The sequence below is a fragment of the Dermacentor variabilis genome, chromosome 2 (assembly GCF_050947875.1).
Source record: "Dermacentor variabilis isolate Ectoservices chromosome 2, ASM5094787v1, whole genome shotgun sequence".
NCBI classification, from domain to species: domain Eukaryota; kingdom Metazoa; phylum Arthropoda; class Arachnida; order Ixodida; family Ixodidae; genus Dermacentor; species Dermacentor variabilis.
The window spans coordinates 246,643,123-246,661,086 of NC_134569.1; the positions used below are offsets into that span (position 1 = coordinate 246,643,123).

General features: G+C 46.5%; 1 protein-coding gene across 2 annotated transcripts in view; it reads right to left on the reverse strand.

The window, feature by feature from the left end:
* The window catches only part of LOC142573218 (uncharacterized), a 325,311-nt gene that overhangs the window by 194,263 nt on the left and 113,084 nt on the right, over positions 1-17,964 (reverse strand). For both annotated transcript variants that reach the window (XM_075682810.1, XM_075682809.1), the window contains exons 15-17: positions 12,328-12,401; positions 11,591-11,864; positions 4,452-4,598 (exon numbers count right to left, since the gene is read on the reverse strand). In XM_075682810.1, the coding sequence (XP_075538925.1) occupies positions 4,452-4,598; positions 11,591-11,864; positions 12,328-12,401 (495 nt within the window). The remainder of the gene's footprint in view (positions 1-4,451; positions 4,599-11,590; positions 11,865-12,327; positions 12,402-17,964) is intronic.

A 17,964-nucleotide genomic window follows, 5' to 3' on the forward strand; every position in this document is an offset into this window, starting at 1 on the left:
GTTGCTCGGTCTACATGTTTTGCTTAAGCAGCCTTTGAAAAATGTTTTGGTTTTAGAGTCTGATCTTGTTATTTCAAACCCACTTAATTCGAACTTCTGGTTTATTCGAACTAACGCTGTGGTCCCGGCAAAGTTGTGTGTTCCAATGAGCAAAAACTTCCGGTAATTCGAACATGCAAGCATTTGTGACGGTGAATGGAAACCTACCACGCTCACCTTCTCACCTACTCCTTCACCTTCCATGGTCTCCGCGCATGCCCACCTTTGCACTGGCACGCCACCAGCGTAGCCTGCTGCCTGATTTAATTTAAACTTTAAAAAGGCATGCTTCAGAAAACAAAAATCTAATAAAAGTGAGAAAACATAAATTTTAAGCTTCAGAACCAGGAAATAATAATTACAATATAATTGAAAAAACAAAATTACTTTGCTGATGTTGACATTAGGCGCACGTATAGGCTTGTAACAGGATCTGGAATGCACCAACACGAACCCACCTACACGCGAGAAGTAAGAGAATAGGCATCGGCACATCGTCTGCGGTCTCCAAAGTAAACCTACATGCAAGGACAAAGTACTGCTGTGTTATTGCCGATGCGGTATGAGATTGCACAATGCAGTGACTTATCTCCGGCACGATCTTATCATTGGCTAATCTGAACCTTGGGACAACCGCCTCCTCTATCTTGCCGTAGGTAGCAGAGGTGCCTTGGGCTTCGCTTTCCATGGCGTGTCTGGTATCAAACTTTCTTTTCTTTTTTCTTTAGAGAGGGTCGATTTGCTGCTACATTCGCAGTGCTATAAACAAAGAAACGGCATACCAACAGTTTTTGAAGCAGTCCCACTGGCAGGCCTAGCACACGAACGCTGCGTTGGTGTCAGGGCACTAGTTGCCATAGCAACAGCCAATCTCACAAGCGCCTCTCAGCGTACTAGTACACTGAGCCGATAGGAGGGCCGCGTGCATTGAGAGTTTTGTCAGACCAGCCCCTGATTGTTTGACATTTGTGATTTTTCTATGCGGGCATCGTCAGCGAGGATGCGGGGGATTGAAAAGCGGAACTTGCAGTTTTCGGACAATACCAATATGGCAGTGCTCAGCGGCAAGACCGACAAGAGATAGCTCCGTGAACTCCGGTGTTTCCACACAATTTTGGGCTGCTTTCTTGTCATCCACGCTGACGAAATAATTTTTCTGACATTTAGGGAGCCTTCTTTAGGCCAAACCGTTTTTATATGGTGTATATAAGGCCTTATAGATGCTAAAACAAGTACTTCACAAAACTATTTTTTTCTGTGATTTTCGGTTCATAAGACCTGTGGTCTCTCCCTGAGCAAACAGATTAACTTGGTACGCATGCCCGCAGAACCAAACATCACTTCAAGAGCCATCAGTCTGGTCATTAGGCCTAATAGGCACTGCTCCGTAACACATTGGCAACTAAAGCTATGGTTTGGCATCAACAAACTGCCTCGTCACCGAAAGTGAGCTTATGGTATTCCTTTGCAACAGCAGCAAAAGGTTGCTGAATTGAAATTGTGCACAAACACACTTTGTTATTTTAAGGTTCTAAATACAGTAGAATCTCTCTGATATGTTCCCATTATGTATGTTCTCTGGAGCCAAGGTTTGCGATCGAGAACAAAAAAAAAAAAAAAGAACCAATAGAGTTGCACTCATTTCTCACACAATTTTTCGGCACCAACGTTCAGTAAGTCGCCAAACTGGGAATGTATGGCACAGTTTCCAGCCGAGAAATTCCATATAAACAAGAAAATGCATGAGGCACACATGATCGAGAACAGCATATACAGTCGGAACCCGCGATAACGAAATACCGCAACAACGAAATTCCCCCGACAACGAAACATTTTCGTATCCCCTGCGAACGCCCATAGGATTCAATAGATTTCGTACCTCTCGGCAACAAAATGTAGCTGTACTGCAATCCCGCATCAACGAAATTTGCCGGAACATGACTCCGCATATTGCGTAAGGCTAGCAGGCTCCAAAATGTGCTCAAATGCGATTGTTTTGCATTAAAATTGCGTAATATACCACCACATTACACTTGTGTGGGCACCACCCTTTTTGTTCACAAGAATAACCAAGCGCCGGAAGCGATCAGTGCGCTGGAAACACGTCATGGCCGCCATCTTGTCTGTTGATCGCCCGTTTGAAGTGGCACCATGAGCGGCACGCACGTTGCTACCGACATGTTACGACGGTGTTTGCACGCCTACCAGGTGAGATCGTTGTTCGAAATGTGCGTTCATTTTGCGTTCCTTGCGGTTGACGACTCGGCGAGCCCTAGGCCAATCTAGTGAGGCGAGACTGAACGCAAACTGGACGCGCGTTTTGAACAACAATCCCCGATCGCGGCAGTGCACTGCGTAATGTGCGCCTCGGTGAGAAAAATGCAGCAAAAACAAAGAAATCCGCGTCCCACCTACATGGAATTGTTTATGGCGCTTGAGATGGCGGTCGCAGCATATGGAGTGTCACGTGTGGGGCCATGATTGACCGATCATCCGGGAATACGCATCCCTTGCTTCAAGAACACTGGTTTTGGTGCCACCCGACAGGCATCGTGTGCGGATTCTACGCCGGATGTGGATTTGCACGAAAGGGCTGTTATCTCGATCATTTGCCTTCGCGTACACGAGATACGATCCCTTTTGCGATCGGCACCGGCCGCGTCGGCCCCTACGGGCAACAGCGTGCGCTGGAGAAATGCTGCTGCATGCGCTGTTGCTCTGCGTCCGGTGCCGAGTTACGCAAAATCTCGGCAAGTGATCACATCTCCGAAAGCAGTTGACCGAGAATTCTGCGCTACGGCAGTACTGCCACTGCTGGTCGACGCATGCGGCACACTTTGTACTATCAACAATGCGGTTCTATGTCCTCGAGCAAAGCTCGCAAAGTAGGCTAACGGAATTTGGACAGTATAAAGTTTTGTTTTGTGATGCATTACCTATCTGTGCTCTCTCTTTTCGCAACAACGAAATTCTCGCGACAGCGAATTTTTTCGCGTTTCCCGCCGATTTCGTTATTGCGAAGTTCAACTGTAGCTGCCCGCCAGTGCAGCTTGACCGTGATACTCACATGCCCATCTCGTGTGAAAATGCCGGTGTGCAGTTAGTTTCTCATTTCAGTACCAGCAAATCTCCAGCCGGGTCGTCGCACGCTGCATTCACAGCTATCACCACCAATCCTATTGCAATAAGCATTTTCACATTTCAGTTTCACAGCACCTGGTGCCATTGGAAGCATGGCCCATGCTTTTAATAAGTGATAACCAAAAGGCGCCGCCGTTCCCTGCTGCAGACTGTGATCATGCATGTTTTCCGGCCGCTAGATCTCATGTGAACAAGAAAAGGCGTGAGGCGCACATGATCGAGAACAGTATATAGCCGCCCATCTCACGTAAAAACGACGGCGTGCACAGTTTATTTCGGTACCAGCAAATCTCCGGTCGGGTTGTTACACACTGCGTTTAAAAAGCCATCACTGCCAAGCCTACTGTGATAAGCGTCATCATCTATCTGTTTTACAGTGCTTGGTGCATAGTGCATAGTGCTTGGTGCGTAGTACTAGCATACTGCACTCTTTTAGTAGGTGGTAATCCAAACACACCACCGTCCCTGCTACAGGTGGCGCGATGTGGGCATCACGTTCCGCTTCGGCGGCATTCAGCTTCGCCGACCAGTTGGATTTCATTTCCGTTTCCCGTTGCCCCCTTAAAACACCACACAATAGGAAAACAACAAAATGCATCTCCGACCGCCGGAGCACCACCAGTTCAACTCAGGTTTGGAGTCTTGTGCCGCAATGATCCACGCGATGCTTTGCATCTTTGCATTACATAGATGTCAACTGCCCAATTTTTTAGCTACTTCAAATGGTACTTTTTCCCGGTTGATATATTTTTTCTCGCGTTTTTTTTTTTCCAAATTGTATGAATGAGGCTCTACTGTATACAGTCGAACCCGGTTATATCGAACTCTCAGAAAAATGCCCTTCAGTTGACATCCATTGAAATTTCATTTAGTTCGAAATTCCATTGCATATTCGCATACGCCTAGTTGCCATCCTAAAACAACACTCGCATGCGGGTTTCCTGTAAATCAGTAGGGGCCAGAGAAAGCAGAGGCTTGCAGCACTCCACTGGCACGTCAAAATGCACATAAGTTGAGCTACGGTTGCCATTATGAGAGCAGGATGGAAAGCTAGGAACTCCATAGCTCAAATGTGAATGGGGAGCAGTTTCTCATGGGTGACGTAATGGTGCAGCATGTACCGAAAGCCACACGTTCTGGTGTTCGTGTTTCATTCCTGTTGCAATTGTACAAAGCGTTAGCAGGAGAACGAGGCCTGATAAAGTGTTGCCCTGTGGCAGTATCCATCAAGGTGTAACAAATGGCAAGCAAGGCAAGACACAGTGGCTCACCTGCTTGAGCTGATCATTAAAGCCAGGGAACAGGCGGCGCCAGACCTCGTGGCAGACACCCTGTGGAGACACGTTGGGCACCAGCACCGCTGAGCACGAAAATGCTTGGTACAATTGCAGCCACTTGCGGGTCACTGCCTTGCGCACCTGGCAGGTAGGAGAAAAGTGACATGAGCTCGTACTGTTTGAGAACAGTTATTTTGCAGATTTAAATTGTAAAACAAAAAAGAAAGGACCCACCAAGTGCCAACGTGAAAGAAGACAAGGTAGACGTACATGGTGGTTCAAATGATTCTATAATTAAATGCTGATTTGTCTATTTTGTCTGTCGCTTTTTCATGATCATTATTCCCTCATTCTGTATTTTATTCCTGTTATGTCTTACGCACAATAATGTCGATCTTGTATTCCAGAGCATTGATGCTTGGTTCATCCTTCTCTTGACAAAGAGGCCAGGTGAGCCGATCCTGGAGATACGGTCAACAACCGATTTTCTCGACACCCAACTTTCCGGACATATCTGATAACTTGGATGTCTTTGCGGTGCCACCACATACCATATAGAGCTTATTGTATAAGGACGTCTGAAATTTCAGGTGCTGGAACCCTTAATCGGGAATAACTATGCCTTTACTAAAGCCTAATACAGCGCTATCTGGAAATCACTGTTTGTCAATGCTTTATGTCGTCACTGATAACCGATCACGATGACACTCAACCTTTCAAACTTTGTGTTTTTTTTTTTTTGGCCGAAGCAACACAAATGACAACTTCTCGGCTCTAGCCACACTCAGGCTCATGTGGTTTATACACAGCCATAAGGCCTCAAAAAGCCCCTCACCAGGCCACATGGCAAATTTTGGTTATATGCTGGAACTTGGTACATGCTCTCTATGGTGCGTTCTTCCGAAAAAATTATTCGAATCGTCTCATTAATAGCCGAGATATAAATATTTCAGTGCCACGAACCCATGATTTCAGGAGGCAAGCTTTACCGCAAACATCGACGCTCTCTCCGCTTGCCCCATCTAGCCTGCGCAAGTGAAATTACTCCCCTGCTTTCTCCCATACCGGAGCTCAAGGATCGCGCGACGAATACGTCACGGGCCCGACCTTTCTTTTTTTTTTCTCTTCACTTTCTTGCATCACATGCGAGCTGTTGCGAAGGTCTCGTTTTGTGCAGCACACGATTTTGCACGCTGTGCACGAGGACACCTGATTAGTGGTATGAGTCAGTGCTGCACGAATACTAAAGGCAGATACAAGCGGATCACAGAGCATGATCCCGCACTGGAACACCGTAGAAAATGACAGTTTCGGTGTCTGTACGCGTGACTGCCCAACGTAGAAACAAGTAGATGAAACTGAAGTACCGTGTTTACTTGCATAATGATCACACTCGCGTAATGACCGTACCCCACAATTTTGTCATCAAAATTCGATTTTTTTTCTTTCCCGTGTAAAGATCGCACCCCGAACTTGCCGCAGTGATATGCCGTTAGTTCAATTTTGGTTAATTAAGTTAGGTTGTTCGTTAATTTAGTTACATAGTTAATTCGAATTAATTCAAGTTAGTTAATTCAAGTGTTATGGCGCAAATGCAATTAAGGCCATGCTGTGCCAGTCACAGGACAGTACAAGATCCAACGTTAAGGGAGGATGCCACCCTCGGATACCAACTTTCTTGTTTATTGAGATATATTAATGAAATTTTCCGGATTGAGTCATAGCAAAAGCATTAGTAGAGCAACAAAATTTCATGCTGTTATGTTCACTGGTTCTCAAGTTACAGCAATATGTCAGAATGGTGCACATGGTTTTCTCATTCCAGGCCTGGAGAACTTTCAAAAGGTGCCGCAACTGTGAAATTCACTATCATGATTCTCAGATGGATACTTCAGGGCAAGACAGAGTGCTTTTTAAAGATTTCCAAAGATTTCCTTGCTGAAAACTTTCAGCAGTACATCGAATTTAGTGTTGGTGATTAAGATATTATCAATCAAATTTTGATTAAATATCACAAATCACAGATATAATATATAAAAAATGGGCTTGTCTTGTCCTCAGAAATTTATTCAGATACACAATAAAAAAAAGAAAGCTTCTGGAAATCTGATGAGCAGTTACAGAGATATGGCTGGAATAAGCAGCCTCACCAGCCAAAAAAGCCATATTGAGAAAATGAGCTTTGAAAGTTTTGAGTGCATATATTGGGTCTAAAATGACCCTGCAGCGTAACTGAATAAGTCCTTAGGCACTCTCTTCTTTTGCCGCCTTTCCACCTTCTCTTGCGATCGCTTCTTGGCCTTTTTCAAGTGCAAAGAATCTTTCTCGGCTGCCCGTTGAATGTCCAGGTGGCGAGGTGTTAACACCACTGATGAACATAGCTCTTAGGTGGCCCTGTGGCAGCCAACATTATATCTTACCAAAACATGCCAGGGGGCTGCTTGTAGCTTTAATCTTTGCTCAAAAAAGCACTACAGGGTGCAACAGTTCCAAAACTTTTTTTAACCGCTTTATTTTTTTTTTGACACAGAACATCACGTTCACCTTCTCTAATTGCACCAAAAGTTGTCGTTCACAAATTAGCATGCAGAAGAAGAACTAAGCCCTCTGCAAGATATTGAAGACTATCATTACCTAAAAACAAACAGGATCAAAATTGATCCAGGCATTCCCGTGCTACCCTTTCCACAGACAGTGCAGAACACCCTAAACACACTTTAGAGAAAACGTGTTTCAAAGTTTTTAGGGCAGTTAACATCTCTCAAAATGCACCAGGATTGTAGTTTTTGCTGTCTGGTTTTTTGGGTCTCTGCCCTTTGATTTCATGCACACGAGACGATTTTCTGGCTTACTGACGGCTGACGCTCGATATGCTTAGTTGCGCAGTTCAAGGTGCTGACACATGAAGTACCTAGCTGCACAGTCCGAGATGCTAATGCGCAAAATGCCTAGTCGCAGGCTCGAGGAGTCGACACTCGATGTGTTAGTCGCGCAGTCCGAGGTGCCGAAGTGTGAAATGCCTAGTCACAGGCTTGAGGAGTTGACACTCAATGTGCATAGTCGTGCAGTCCGAGGTGCCGAAGCGCGAAGTACCTAGCTGTGCAGTCCAAGGTGCCGATGTGCAAAATGCCTAGTCACGGGCTCAAGGAGTCGACACTTGATGTGCCTAGTTGCGCAGTCCGAGGTGACGACACGCGCAATGCCTAGACGCGGGCTCAAGGAGTCAACGCTCGGTGTACTTAGTCGTGCAGTCCGAGGTGCCGAAGCGCAAAATGCCTAATTGCGAGCTCGAGGAGTCAACACTCGATCTAGCCGAGTTGCTAACCCCAAAACATGCCGATGGGCGCACGAGAAATCTAGGAAGTCCGACTCACTGCGAGTGGATAGAGAGCGAATATGTTCGCCCCATGCTGGATACCGATGCTGGATCCCGATGCCTAGTTGTTTGCGCATACGGTCACGCGAACGGTGGCGCGTTCGAACGAGGCCTCAAAAGACAGTCTCACAGAAGCATAGATCGGCGCACTCATGGAACGTCTGTGAAGCTTGCCGATCCCGAACCAAAGAGGAAGCGCCTTCTTTCCGCGCCCAAGTAACCCCCGCCTTGAGGTGGCGTCAGCAGCGCAACCCTCACACCATTTCTCGTACTGCGTTTCAACCACACCAACTAACTGCCGTGGGCCCCAGGCCACACGGCGAAGCCGGATTACAGGAGACGGGAGCTATGCAGGAAAACAACGTATCAGGGGACGCGTGAGAGTCGCGCATCCCCACACCTTCAATCATTTGCTTTTTGAGTGCTTGCTTCTGTATGGAGGAGATAGCCAAAGTAGAAATTTTGAAGATGGAGAAATGCGCTTTCCGATGAGACCAAGATGGCAGCGCTGGGTTGCGCTGTTCCGGAGATATACCGTACTGTGGCTTGAAAAACACCGTTCTTTTTTTATTTCGGCGATCACCACCTTGGCTGATAAAACAAAATCTTTAGAGCACTTCTACGTGGTTTACAGTGATGATATTTCGGAATCAGATAGAAAAGGAGTTATAGAAACCGAAAATGCGATCTTTAAAAAATGAATTTCTTTGACCATTTCTCATGATGCAAAAGCCGCCTTCCCCCTTAAAATGCATCAAGCTTTGTCCCCTCCACTTTTTGTGTAACCTGGTTTAACAATTATTGGTTATGACAGTGAAATTTTCTTCGCACTTGAATGAAGTGGGTTTGACTGCATCACCATTTGCACACACTCGCTCTGCTGCATGCTGCTATTCTGTGGCCTCACGCAGCAACAGTGCGTTGCAAATTAGTCCTTTTTTTTCTTTTTCTTCACTTAGGATGTCGGTGATGCATCAATATGGTCAAAGCTTATTAATCGTGACCTTGAGCAAGATGACCAGCATTCTTGAGCAGGGGCGATCAGTTCTCAACCCAAAAAAAAAGCCAGCATGTGAGCCTACAGCCTTGCAGTTTCTTTCCAGTTCTTACAGCTTCCGAGTTAACAAGGTTTTACAGTGTAATGGCATTATGCTAAAATTTCATATGCTGCACATTGTTTCAAGCATGAATTACATGTTCGATGCTGCACACATAGCAGCCACCAACACAGTTGCCGCCATGTCAAGTAGGCAAGAAACCGCAACTTTGGTAGCAGACTTCCTATGAAATGGCACTCGTTAGACCTAGTGGCCTATTATGGCCAACTCGTTGTAGGTGAATACAGTCGAACCCCGCTACAACGAACGTCGCTTCAACGAAATTTTCGCTTCAACGAAATATTTCCAATTCCCCGTCAGCTCGCTATACAAAGTAATGGAACAAATTTCTCATCACAACGAACCATTTTTGGGGCGCGTTTCCGCTTCAACGAAATTTTTGCTATGCGAAGCTCGATTTAAAAATATATCTTACAATAAAACAAGCATATCGCCGCCCATCTATGTACTTCCATAGGCCCACGCTGCTTTGTTTCGCTAAACATTCGCTGGACCAAACTAATCCACTCACTGAAACGCACATGATCACCGCCATAGCTTGGTGTTGATGACTATCGGGCTGGCTGCCTTGCGACAAGGCGCGGGGGCAAGCTCCCGTTTTCTTCCAATCCAATTCAGAGCCGCAACCAATCCGTTGCCAAAGGACGCAGCAGCCTGGCAACAGCAGCGCGTTTGCCCTAGTTTTTTTCACTCGTGCTTGTGCTGCTAGTGCGCTGTAATGAATGCGAGCATGGCGACTTCATCTAGAAAGCGGAAGTTCCTCTCGCTTGAAGAGAAGGCACGGATTATCAGCGCGGCATCCAGTGGCAGGAAAAAGGGAGATGTTGCAGCGGACTTCGGCATCTCACAGAGCACGCTGTCAACGATCTTGAAGTCGAAAGACGCGATAGCGCAAGCTCTTTCTTCGGGGACATCCGCGAAGCGGAAAAAGCTGACGCAAGCGGCTCATGAGGACCTTGAGAAGGCTCTGTACACGTGGTTCCTCGACGTGCGCGCAAAGAAGATGCCGGTCAGCGGAAACATGTTGCAGCAAAAGGCACTTGGCTATGCCTGTATGCTGGGCATCAATGATTTCAAAGCCAGCTCAGGGTGGCTGACCCGTTTTAAGGCCAGGCATGAAATCGTCGCTAAAGTGCTGTGTGGGGAGTCGGCCTCATCAGACGCCGACGCTGCATCTGCTTGGGCATCAGCTACTGTGCCGGAATTAATGGAGAAATATGCCACATCAGACATATACAATGCCGATGAAACGGGACTTTTCTTCGAGCTCCTCCCCTCCAAGACGCTTCACATGAAGGGCCAGCCATGCAGCGGAGGGAAGCATAGCAAAAAGCGTGTGACTGTGCTCCTGTGCTGCAACATGGACGGGTCTGACAAGCGCTGCCCACTGGTGATAGGCAAAAGTGCGAAGCCGCGGTGCTTCAAAGGTGGCAAGAGCCTGCCCGTCAAATATGTTGCCAATAAGAAGTCTTGGATGACACGGGCCGTTTTCAAAGAGTGGCTAACCGCTTTCGACCGTGACATGACGGCAAAGAAACGTAAGGTTTGTTTGCTCATCGACAATTGCTCAGCGCATAACGTTGAAGACGTTCAGCTTCAAAGCGTGGAAGTAAGATTCTTCCCGCCGAATTGCACGGCTTTAATCCAGCCGCTGGATCAAGGTATCATCAATAGCGTTAAAAGCGCTTATCGACAGCGACTGATTCAGCGGCTGGTGTTAAACATCGACACCGGTCGGGCAATCGAAGTGGATTTGTACATGGCTGTACAGATGGTCTCAGCAGCGTGGACGGCAACCAGTCGCAGTATCATCTACAACTGTTTTGTGCACGCCGGCTTTCACTCCGATGCTCAACTGGCAGCGAACTCCACGTCGGACGAGGAAGGCTGCAGTACAATTGCTCCACCCTCCACAGAGGCCAATGCGGCATGGGCAGCCCTTCAGGACTCCGGAGATGTGCCGGCCGATGTTCACATCGGCGACTACATCGCTGTTGACAGTGAAGTGCTAGCTCACGAGGAGCTGAGTGACGAAGCTATAATTGAGGGCGTTCGCCACAACGACGCATCATCGGATGATGACAGCGACGCGGAGGACTTAGCGCCACCACCTGCAATAAATGTGATGGATGCTTTTGATGTGATCCGCAGATTTTTCGGTGCTCACGATGACGACGTCGCGATGCAACTGTTCACCGAGTGCGAAAGCCGCGCCACTGCACTCGTGGCAAAAAAAAAGAAGCAGAAGAAGCTGACCGACTTCTTTGGAAATAAATGATGTTTTGGGACTATGTGGTCCAACCTGACAGTGTTTTTGGCCTGTTTTCGCCTCAACGAAATTTCGCTTTAACGAAATTTTTCGCGCGCCCCGTCAGTTTCGTTGTAGCGAGGTTCAACTGTATACAAAAGTGTGTTGTTTATAGTTGCAATGAATCAAACTCAGAACCAGTTATTTACATTGTTTGCAGACTACATTGTGTGGTGTTTTCTCGCGATAGTTCTTTTGAGCTTCAGTAATTTACCAAGATGTTTAAGAAGTGAAATGATTGCTGTGGCTGATGTTCGTCACTCCTCAAGTTTCAGGATTGAGTAATCAAAGGTTGATCAAAGGTTGCACAAGTAAAACTCAGTGTACCCACCTTGGCCCCCACATCGGGCAGTGCATGATGGACGGGAAAAGTGAGGGCAGCCACCAGAGCCGAGAAGTCGGGCTCCAGGTCGCTGCCCTGGTTCACCTCCTGGCCCGACTGCAAGAAGTGGAGCAGAGACGAGGCCAGTGCCATCCAGAAGGCACAGGCAAGAGGTGCAGCTGGTGGACAGCGTTCCAGACAGCCCAGCACCGACTGTGCCAGGTGAAGCCGCGATGGGTTCTGCAGACCCAGGGTCAGCAGATGCTGAAACAGCTGCGTCACCCTGCGGTTGCCAGTCGCGAGTTCCGACCAAATGTTGCACAGGTTAAGTTACAACCACCAGTGAACAGTTTTGATATGCTGTGAATGGCTAGAGACCAGTAGAGGCGAAATTGACAATCAGAACCCTGGCCAACCGAGTGCATTGACGGTGGCATTGAGCACATCAGGCTGGACCTTACATGTACAGGTCAAAACACTGTCTAAAAGGATGCATGGTAAATACATCTTTTGGCTGCTTCACTGAGCCACCATAAAAACTGGCCTACAGTTATCAGTTCTATTCAAAATATGCAAGTAAGCAAGGTTAGCAAGATAGCAGAGGCCTGGTGAATAGCGACACTGGTGAATGGCAGCACTCTGAACTGTACCAGGTGGGCAAAGTGCATTCCTAACCAAGAATGCATGGGCCAGCCAGTAAGACTGATTGGAAAATAATGACCACATGCAAAACAAGCAGTGCATACTCATCAGTGCTTCCATAAACAGCAAGGAGTGAGGGCTGCACCAGAAGCCTCAGCAGGGAAAGGACTGGTGTACCCTGCAGCAGGGAAAGCACGGTAAACACCATGAGATGCATTACAATTTTCCATTCAATTTTCTGCATCAAGACTGGAAGGCAATGATACTGTAGGCTGTGGACAAAAAGCCTCGAAAATGGGCTTGAAAGTCTTGACTGACCATCACCTTTGACAGATAGCGATACAACCGTGCCAAAGATAATACAAAGCATTGCACATACAAATACAATAAATCATTAATGGAGTGCATGCTCTCAAGTTTATATGTAACACATGCACAGTTTAAGAGAAATAAAGCAAGCAAAAACTCTGTCATGACGCAATAAGCGCTGAAGTAGCAAGTACACTATAAGAGAATGACTAGATAGAGTATGCACATGACGAGCATAAGAATTTTTGCATGGAAATCTATCCTTGGGGAACACAAAATATGAGAAAAAGGATGATATATTCCACTTTCAGATGCCCCTTATATGCCTAGTTAAGGGGGGATACGGCAATTGAGATGGTCAATTTCGGCCACAATTTTTTATCTTCCAAATGATTTCTTTTTTTCCGATCCTCAAATCTTCTTTTAGCTCCTGGTGAAATATTATGACACGCGCAGTAGAAATCGAGAAAACAGCACTTTACTAATATGCTTTCTTAAAAAACTGCAAGAGAAACCTAGCTTCAAGAGATGCCACCGCACCGCGTATCACACAGCTTTTCGATGACGCAGTGCCACCATCTTGTTATCACCATAAGCAGGAGAGATCAAAGCTTGAGAGGAAGCTTTAGCGTGACCCCAACTCTGATACCGCCTATTGAAATACGTGTAAAATGCAGAAATGCTTTCTTGAGATAACCACGAGGTCGATTTTAATAAAGTTTTTTTGCACTTGAGAGAGAGCTAAGTTCTAGTGACGGTTGGAAGTGAAATTTCGATTTAGGGGTTGAATTTTTTACCAGAATTTTAAAATAATTATACCTTAAAAAAATGGAAGCCAAAGTTTAAAATTTGGTTCCTCTACTTTAAAAACATTTCACCAATCTGTAAACTGCATCCATTATAGCATCTTAAGTGGACAAATTTGATCAGGGTGCCTACCAAGTTGGCATTTCCAAATTCCCTGAGTTTTTCAGGTTTTCCCTGAGTGCCTTTGCAAATTTCCCTGAGCGACACAGAACTATGTTTTATGTCAAGATGGGAAACCACGTCGCCCAATGCTGTCACACTAGTAAGCCTGTGAAAAAATTAAAAAAGAAATGACTTAATCCAGTTTGAATACTAAGGAGTAGTGTTTATTTTATTCAAAAATAGAATAGAAGAGAGGGGTTAGTAAAATGCACAACAAATAAAATGTCTTCGAAAAAAAAAAATTGCAAATCAAGTTGGACATTCTCAAATACGAATAAAAAGGAGACGCATACAGAATCAAGTATTTTCAAATACGAGTTATTTCTATCAACTGATAGCAAGCTCAGTGGTATGAGGCCCAAACTGTCATAATTGAGAGTCTCTCGCAACAGCAACTAGTGCGGTGGGCCCAGAAGACAGCAAGAGCCGCAGGAGCCGTGGACTAAGGTCGCTTCCCGCGCAAGTAGAAAACCACTTGCTTGTCCTTTCTTTTTTTTCAATAAATGCTTTTCCTCAGCCTCCTCCTCTCGCAACAGCTAATGAGTCAACCTCAATTGTCCTGACATACTCTCAGCCCGTGTACAATGCCTCAGTGTTGTGCTCACTGCTTTGAAGAGTTTGGTTTGCATGAGGGACACCTGCATCTTGGCATCAGCCAAAACTTCGTTTTTTGAGCTCAAGCTCCTTCAAAGCGGCCGTAGCACGCTTCCTTTCCCGTTCATTTCTAAAAGCATAGGTTCTTTTCGTTCTCGTCCTCTTTCCGCCACTCCTGCGTCCCACGGACCATTTGAAGCATCTTCTTAGTCAGTTGTACAGTCCATGTCTGATTTTCGAACCCCCTCGGGGGCGCGAAAACGTCCGAAAAATCAGCCAGTTGGAAAAAATGAATGCATGTCTTTTACTGCCTTCAAGGGCTCAAACCGCCACAGGCACATTTGAAGAAGCTCTGAAGGCCTGTCTGTACACTTATTAGGCATAATGGTGCTCATACTGTGACAGGAGATACCAGGTGCATGTGTGTATAATAAAGGAATACATAATGTGTCCCGTGGCAATAGCCCCTTCCCACGCTTGTTATGCTTCACCGCAATACATTTGCATATGCCTCACCAAGTAACATTTCTGTGCAGAGGCGAAGCTGACTTTCAGGAATCGGCGATATGCAACGCACAGTGCGTTCCGAGCTTCGAAGCCAATTACGAGGACCACAAAGGCAGAGTCAATGCCATTGCTGACAGCGGCGAATTCTTTCAATGAAAAATACGGCGCCCAACGGCAAGAAGCAGTTAAGCCTAGCATTGCCGCAGTGGTGGTTACGGCTTCCAGAGGATATGCGTGCGAGAGCGCCGGTTCGAGGTGGCGAGGTAATCAAAACGGCAGCGGTGGTGGCTTTGATCATAGCCATTTCAGACCTGCGGTCATGGCAAGAAGTCTGGAAAATTGGAGGACGAAGGGTTCTCGCGTGTGAAATTTCAGACGTTCTGATACAGTGATTCTACAGGGTACATGGTGGTGCCGTAAAACTGTCCAAATTATCGAGCATCCGGAAAGTCGGTCATTGACTGTACATTGGCAACTCCTCTAGCTGACGAAAGGCGGTCAAAGACGATTCGTTACAACTGCTGTATGTTACTCGAGCCAGCATTACCGCAACTTTCGTTCCCTTTCAACAAATTTGCAGCTAATTTTCCCTGACAGAAGCACAAAGTCCCTGAGTTTTTCCAGACTACTCAAAATCCCTGAGAATTCCCGGTTTTCCCGATTGGTAGACACCCCGTTGATATGCCATATAGACTCATAAGGGCTGCACCCCCAACTTGGCAGCTCAAGATCTACTGTGTGCACTAGGTTAATTTTCAATAGCTGCGCTCTTTTGCATGCCCCTACTAGATGGCGAGAGCTGTGTGTTGACCTCTGATACAATATTACATTCGGGGATCCAAGGTGCCTAGTACTCGCGGGCTGTGCCGGCACCATTTTGAAGAAAAGATTCGGTCCCATGCAACGGCCGCACCTAATCAAAATTGTGGAAAGAAAGTGTGGCTCTTACACGTGTCTATACAGTAAGAATTTACAGATTATGTGAATTTGTTGCAATGTCTACAAGGGGCACAAATCATACTCATGTAGTAATAGTATATTGCAGAGCAATACATTTTATACCAATTTTGTCCAATTTCAAAGTACTATATATAGATTCATGATATCACTTTTCGTTGCTGAGTTAGTTGTAAGCTTGATAGTTGTGTTTCCTGAAAATTCGCCCTTTTCTACAATTTTTCTGAAAGATTGACAGCTTAAATTATGCTACCAAAAGTCAAAAGATCATAACTTTTTCTTTTAAATGCAAACAACCTCATCAAATTTTGTGCAGTAGTTGCAGAGACAAACGATTTCTCCTTTCCCATGTAATTAGATGGGAGCCCCTGAGCTAAAGTTTCCTTTTAAGTTCTCCTCTTCTCGATTGGTTCTTAGTGCAAGAAGCATGGTACACAAAGAGACTTTAGATTTAGGAGCGATTCTCGGATTGTCAAGAGCTGACTTGTCATGGTTGATTGCTAGCACTCTTAGAAGCACAGTCAATCTCGTTAATTCAAAGACTCTTAATTCGAACTTCCGGTTTATTCGTACTGATGCCATGGTTCCATCAAATTTATGTGTTTTCCAATGGGTGAGAATACCTAGTAATTCGAAAGTGCAAGCATTTTCCACGGTTACTTTGAACATATTGTGCTGCAACAACTTTGTCAGCAGCGTGCCAAATCACACGGCAGTGCCTCTAACCAGCATTGCGCTGACCCCACCATAGAGAAAGGCTTAGGAGAAACTCCTTAATGATGCACTCGTGGGCGAGAAAAAAAAAAAAAAGCCGCAGAAATTCCGCTTTCTCTAAGGTCGTCACTTCTGCCTCGTGCCATAACACTACCGGTTTTATTGTTTGTGACCTGTTCACCGGCTCCATGGCACCACAACTTACCCCAACGCTGCCCATACAACGCCATCGGTTGCAGGCTGTCGTACAGTCATACAGTAAAAGCTCGTTAATTCACTACTCGTTAATTCGAAATTTCCGATAATTCGAAGTAGTCGTCGCGGTCCGTCCAACATTGTATTGAATGCAATATGTAACACATCCCGCTTATTCACACTGAAATCTGCACCGCCACCGATAATTCGAACTCCACATCATCGTGGATGGGGAAAGTGCTAGTGCGCGGGAGCACGCTGGCGTCGCCACGCGGGTTGCGCAGCTTTGCTTTTTTGGTCAGCGGCAAGGACGATAACACCGTCGCCGCGCGCCGTGTTCTTTGTGTACGAGCGTGCGAGGGTGAGCCGGCGAACGCAGCTCAATATCGCGTACGCGAGAGGCGAAGGTGGGGCGGAGCACGCCCTCTCTTGTCGCGCGCTTCGGCAGCTGCTGCTTACGGCGCGGCCATGCGGGCGCTGCATCTCGAAAGCGATCTGCGACGTGCCCAAAGTGCGCGCCCGCGTGGGCCTCATCTTCAAAGCGATCCGCAATGTTTGCAGAGTGCACATAGTGCGCATAGTGCCAGTAGCTTCATATGCGATGTGCTTTCTACGTTTCGTTCGCGTTGAAGCGAGAGCTGTACGAACGTCAATCCGCTCGCTGCTACTGCTGTGTGTCCTTACTCCAGCGTTTTTCAGCGAGTTTCTGCGGTCATCGAGCCAGATGCGTTCATGCTTACCTGTGCGCGCGTGACACAGTTCTTGTTATTTATTTAGTAAGCGAATGCTTACAAGTTTATACGACTGATAAAACTAGTATCCTTACTTCGCTTTTCGCGCGAGTCTGCGACATTTTTTTTTCTCCTCCCCAGTCAGCGCGATGAACGCGCGGATGGAGCAAGAGCCATCTCGACATCGGGCGCGTCGGACCGCACTGGCCGCGTCCGGTTACGTTGGCTGCACCAGTGCTTCGAAGTATAGACATTGTTCACACCAACGTGACGTAGCGTGTGCGCGTGTGCTCACGCCACATCAGACTACATACGTGCCTTAACCGAGTGATTTTTTTCTCTAACTTTCATTAGTTCGAATTTTGTATAATTCGAATTTTCATAGTATCCCCGCGGAATTCGAAATAATGAGCTTTTACTGTAGTGGCGGTGGAAGCGGGGTAGTGTTCGTTGTTTAAGTATGTGTGCTTCCCCACCATGTTTCTGGCTATTTTGCTTGCTTCCAGCCTACAAGGTGGGAATTTTACCGAATTTAACAGGCAGCCTATAGCACCCGTCAGACGTGAAAAATCATCGCATGCGATGGTGTATTGCTGCATTCCGCTCTGCAAATTGAGCAGGCACACAGCAAAGGGAATCGCATTCCAAGAGTCTTCCATGACTGAACTACGGAACCAGTGGGCCAAGATTGGATTGGATTGGAGCCAACTTGGGATTGGAGCCTGCAGTTGGGCGCTCCCGTGCCCCGATGAAGGCCTACATCAT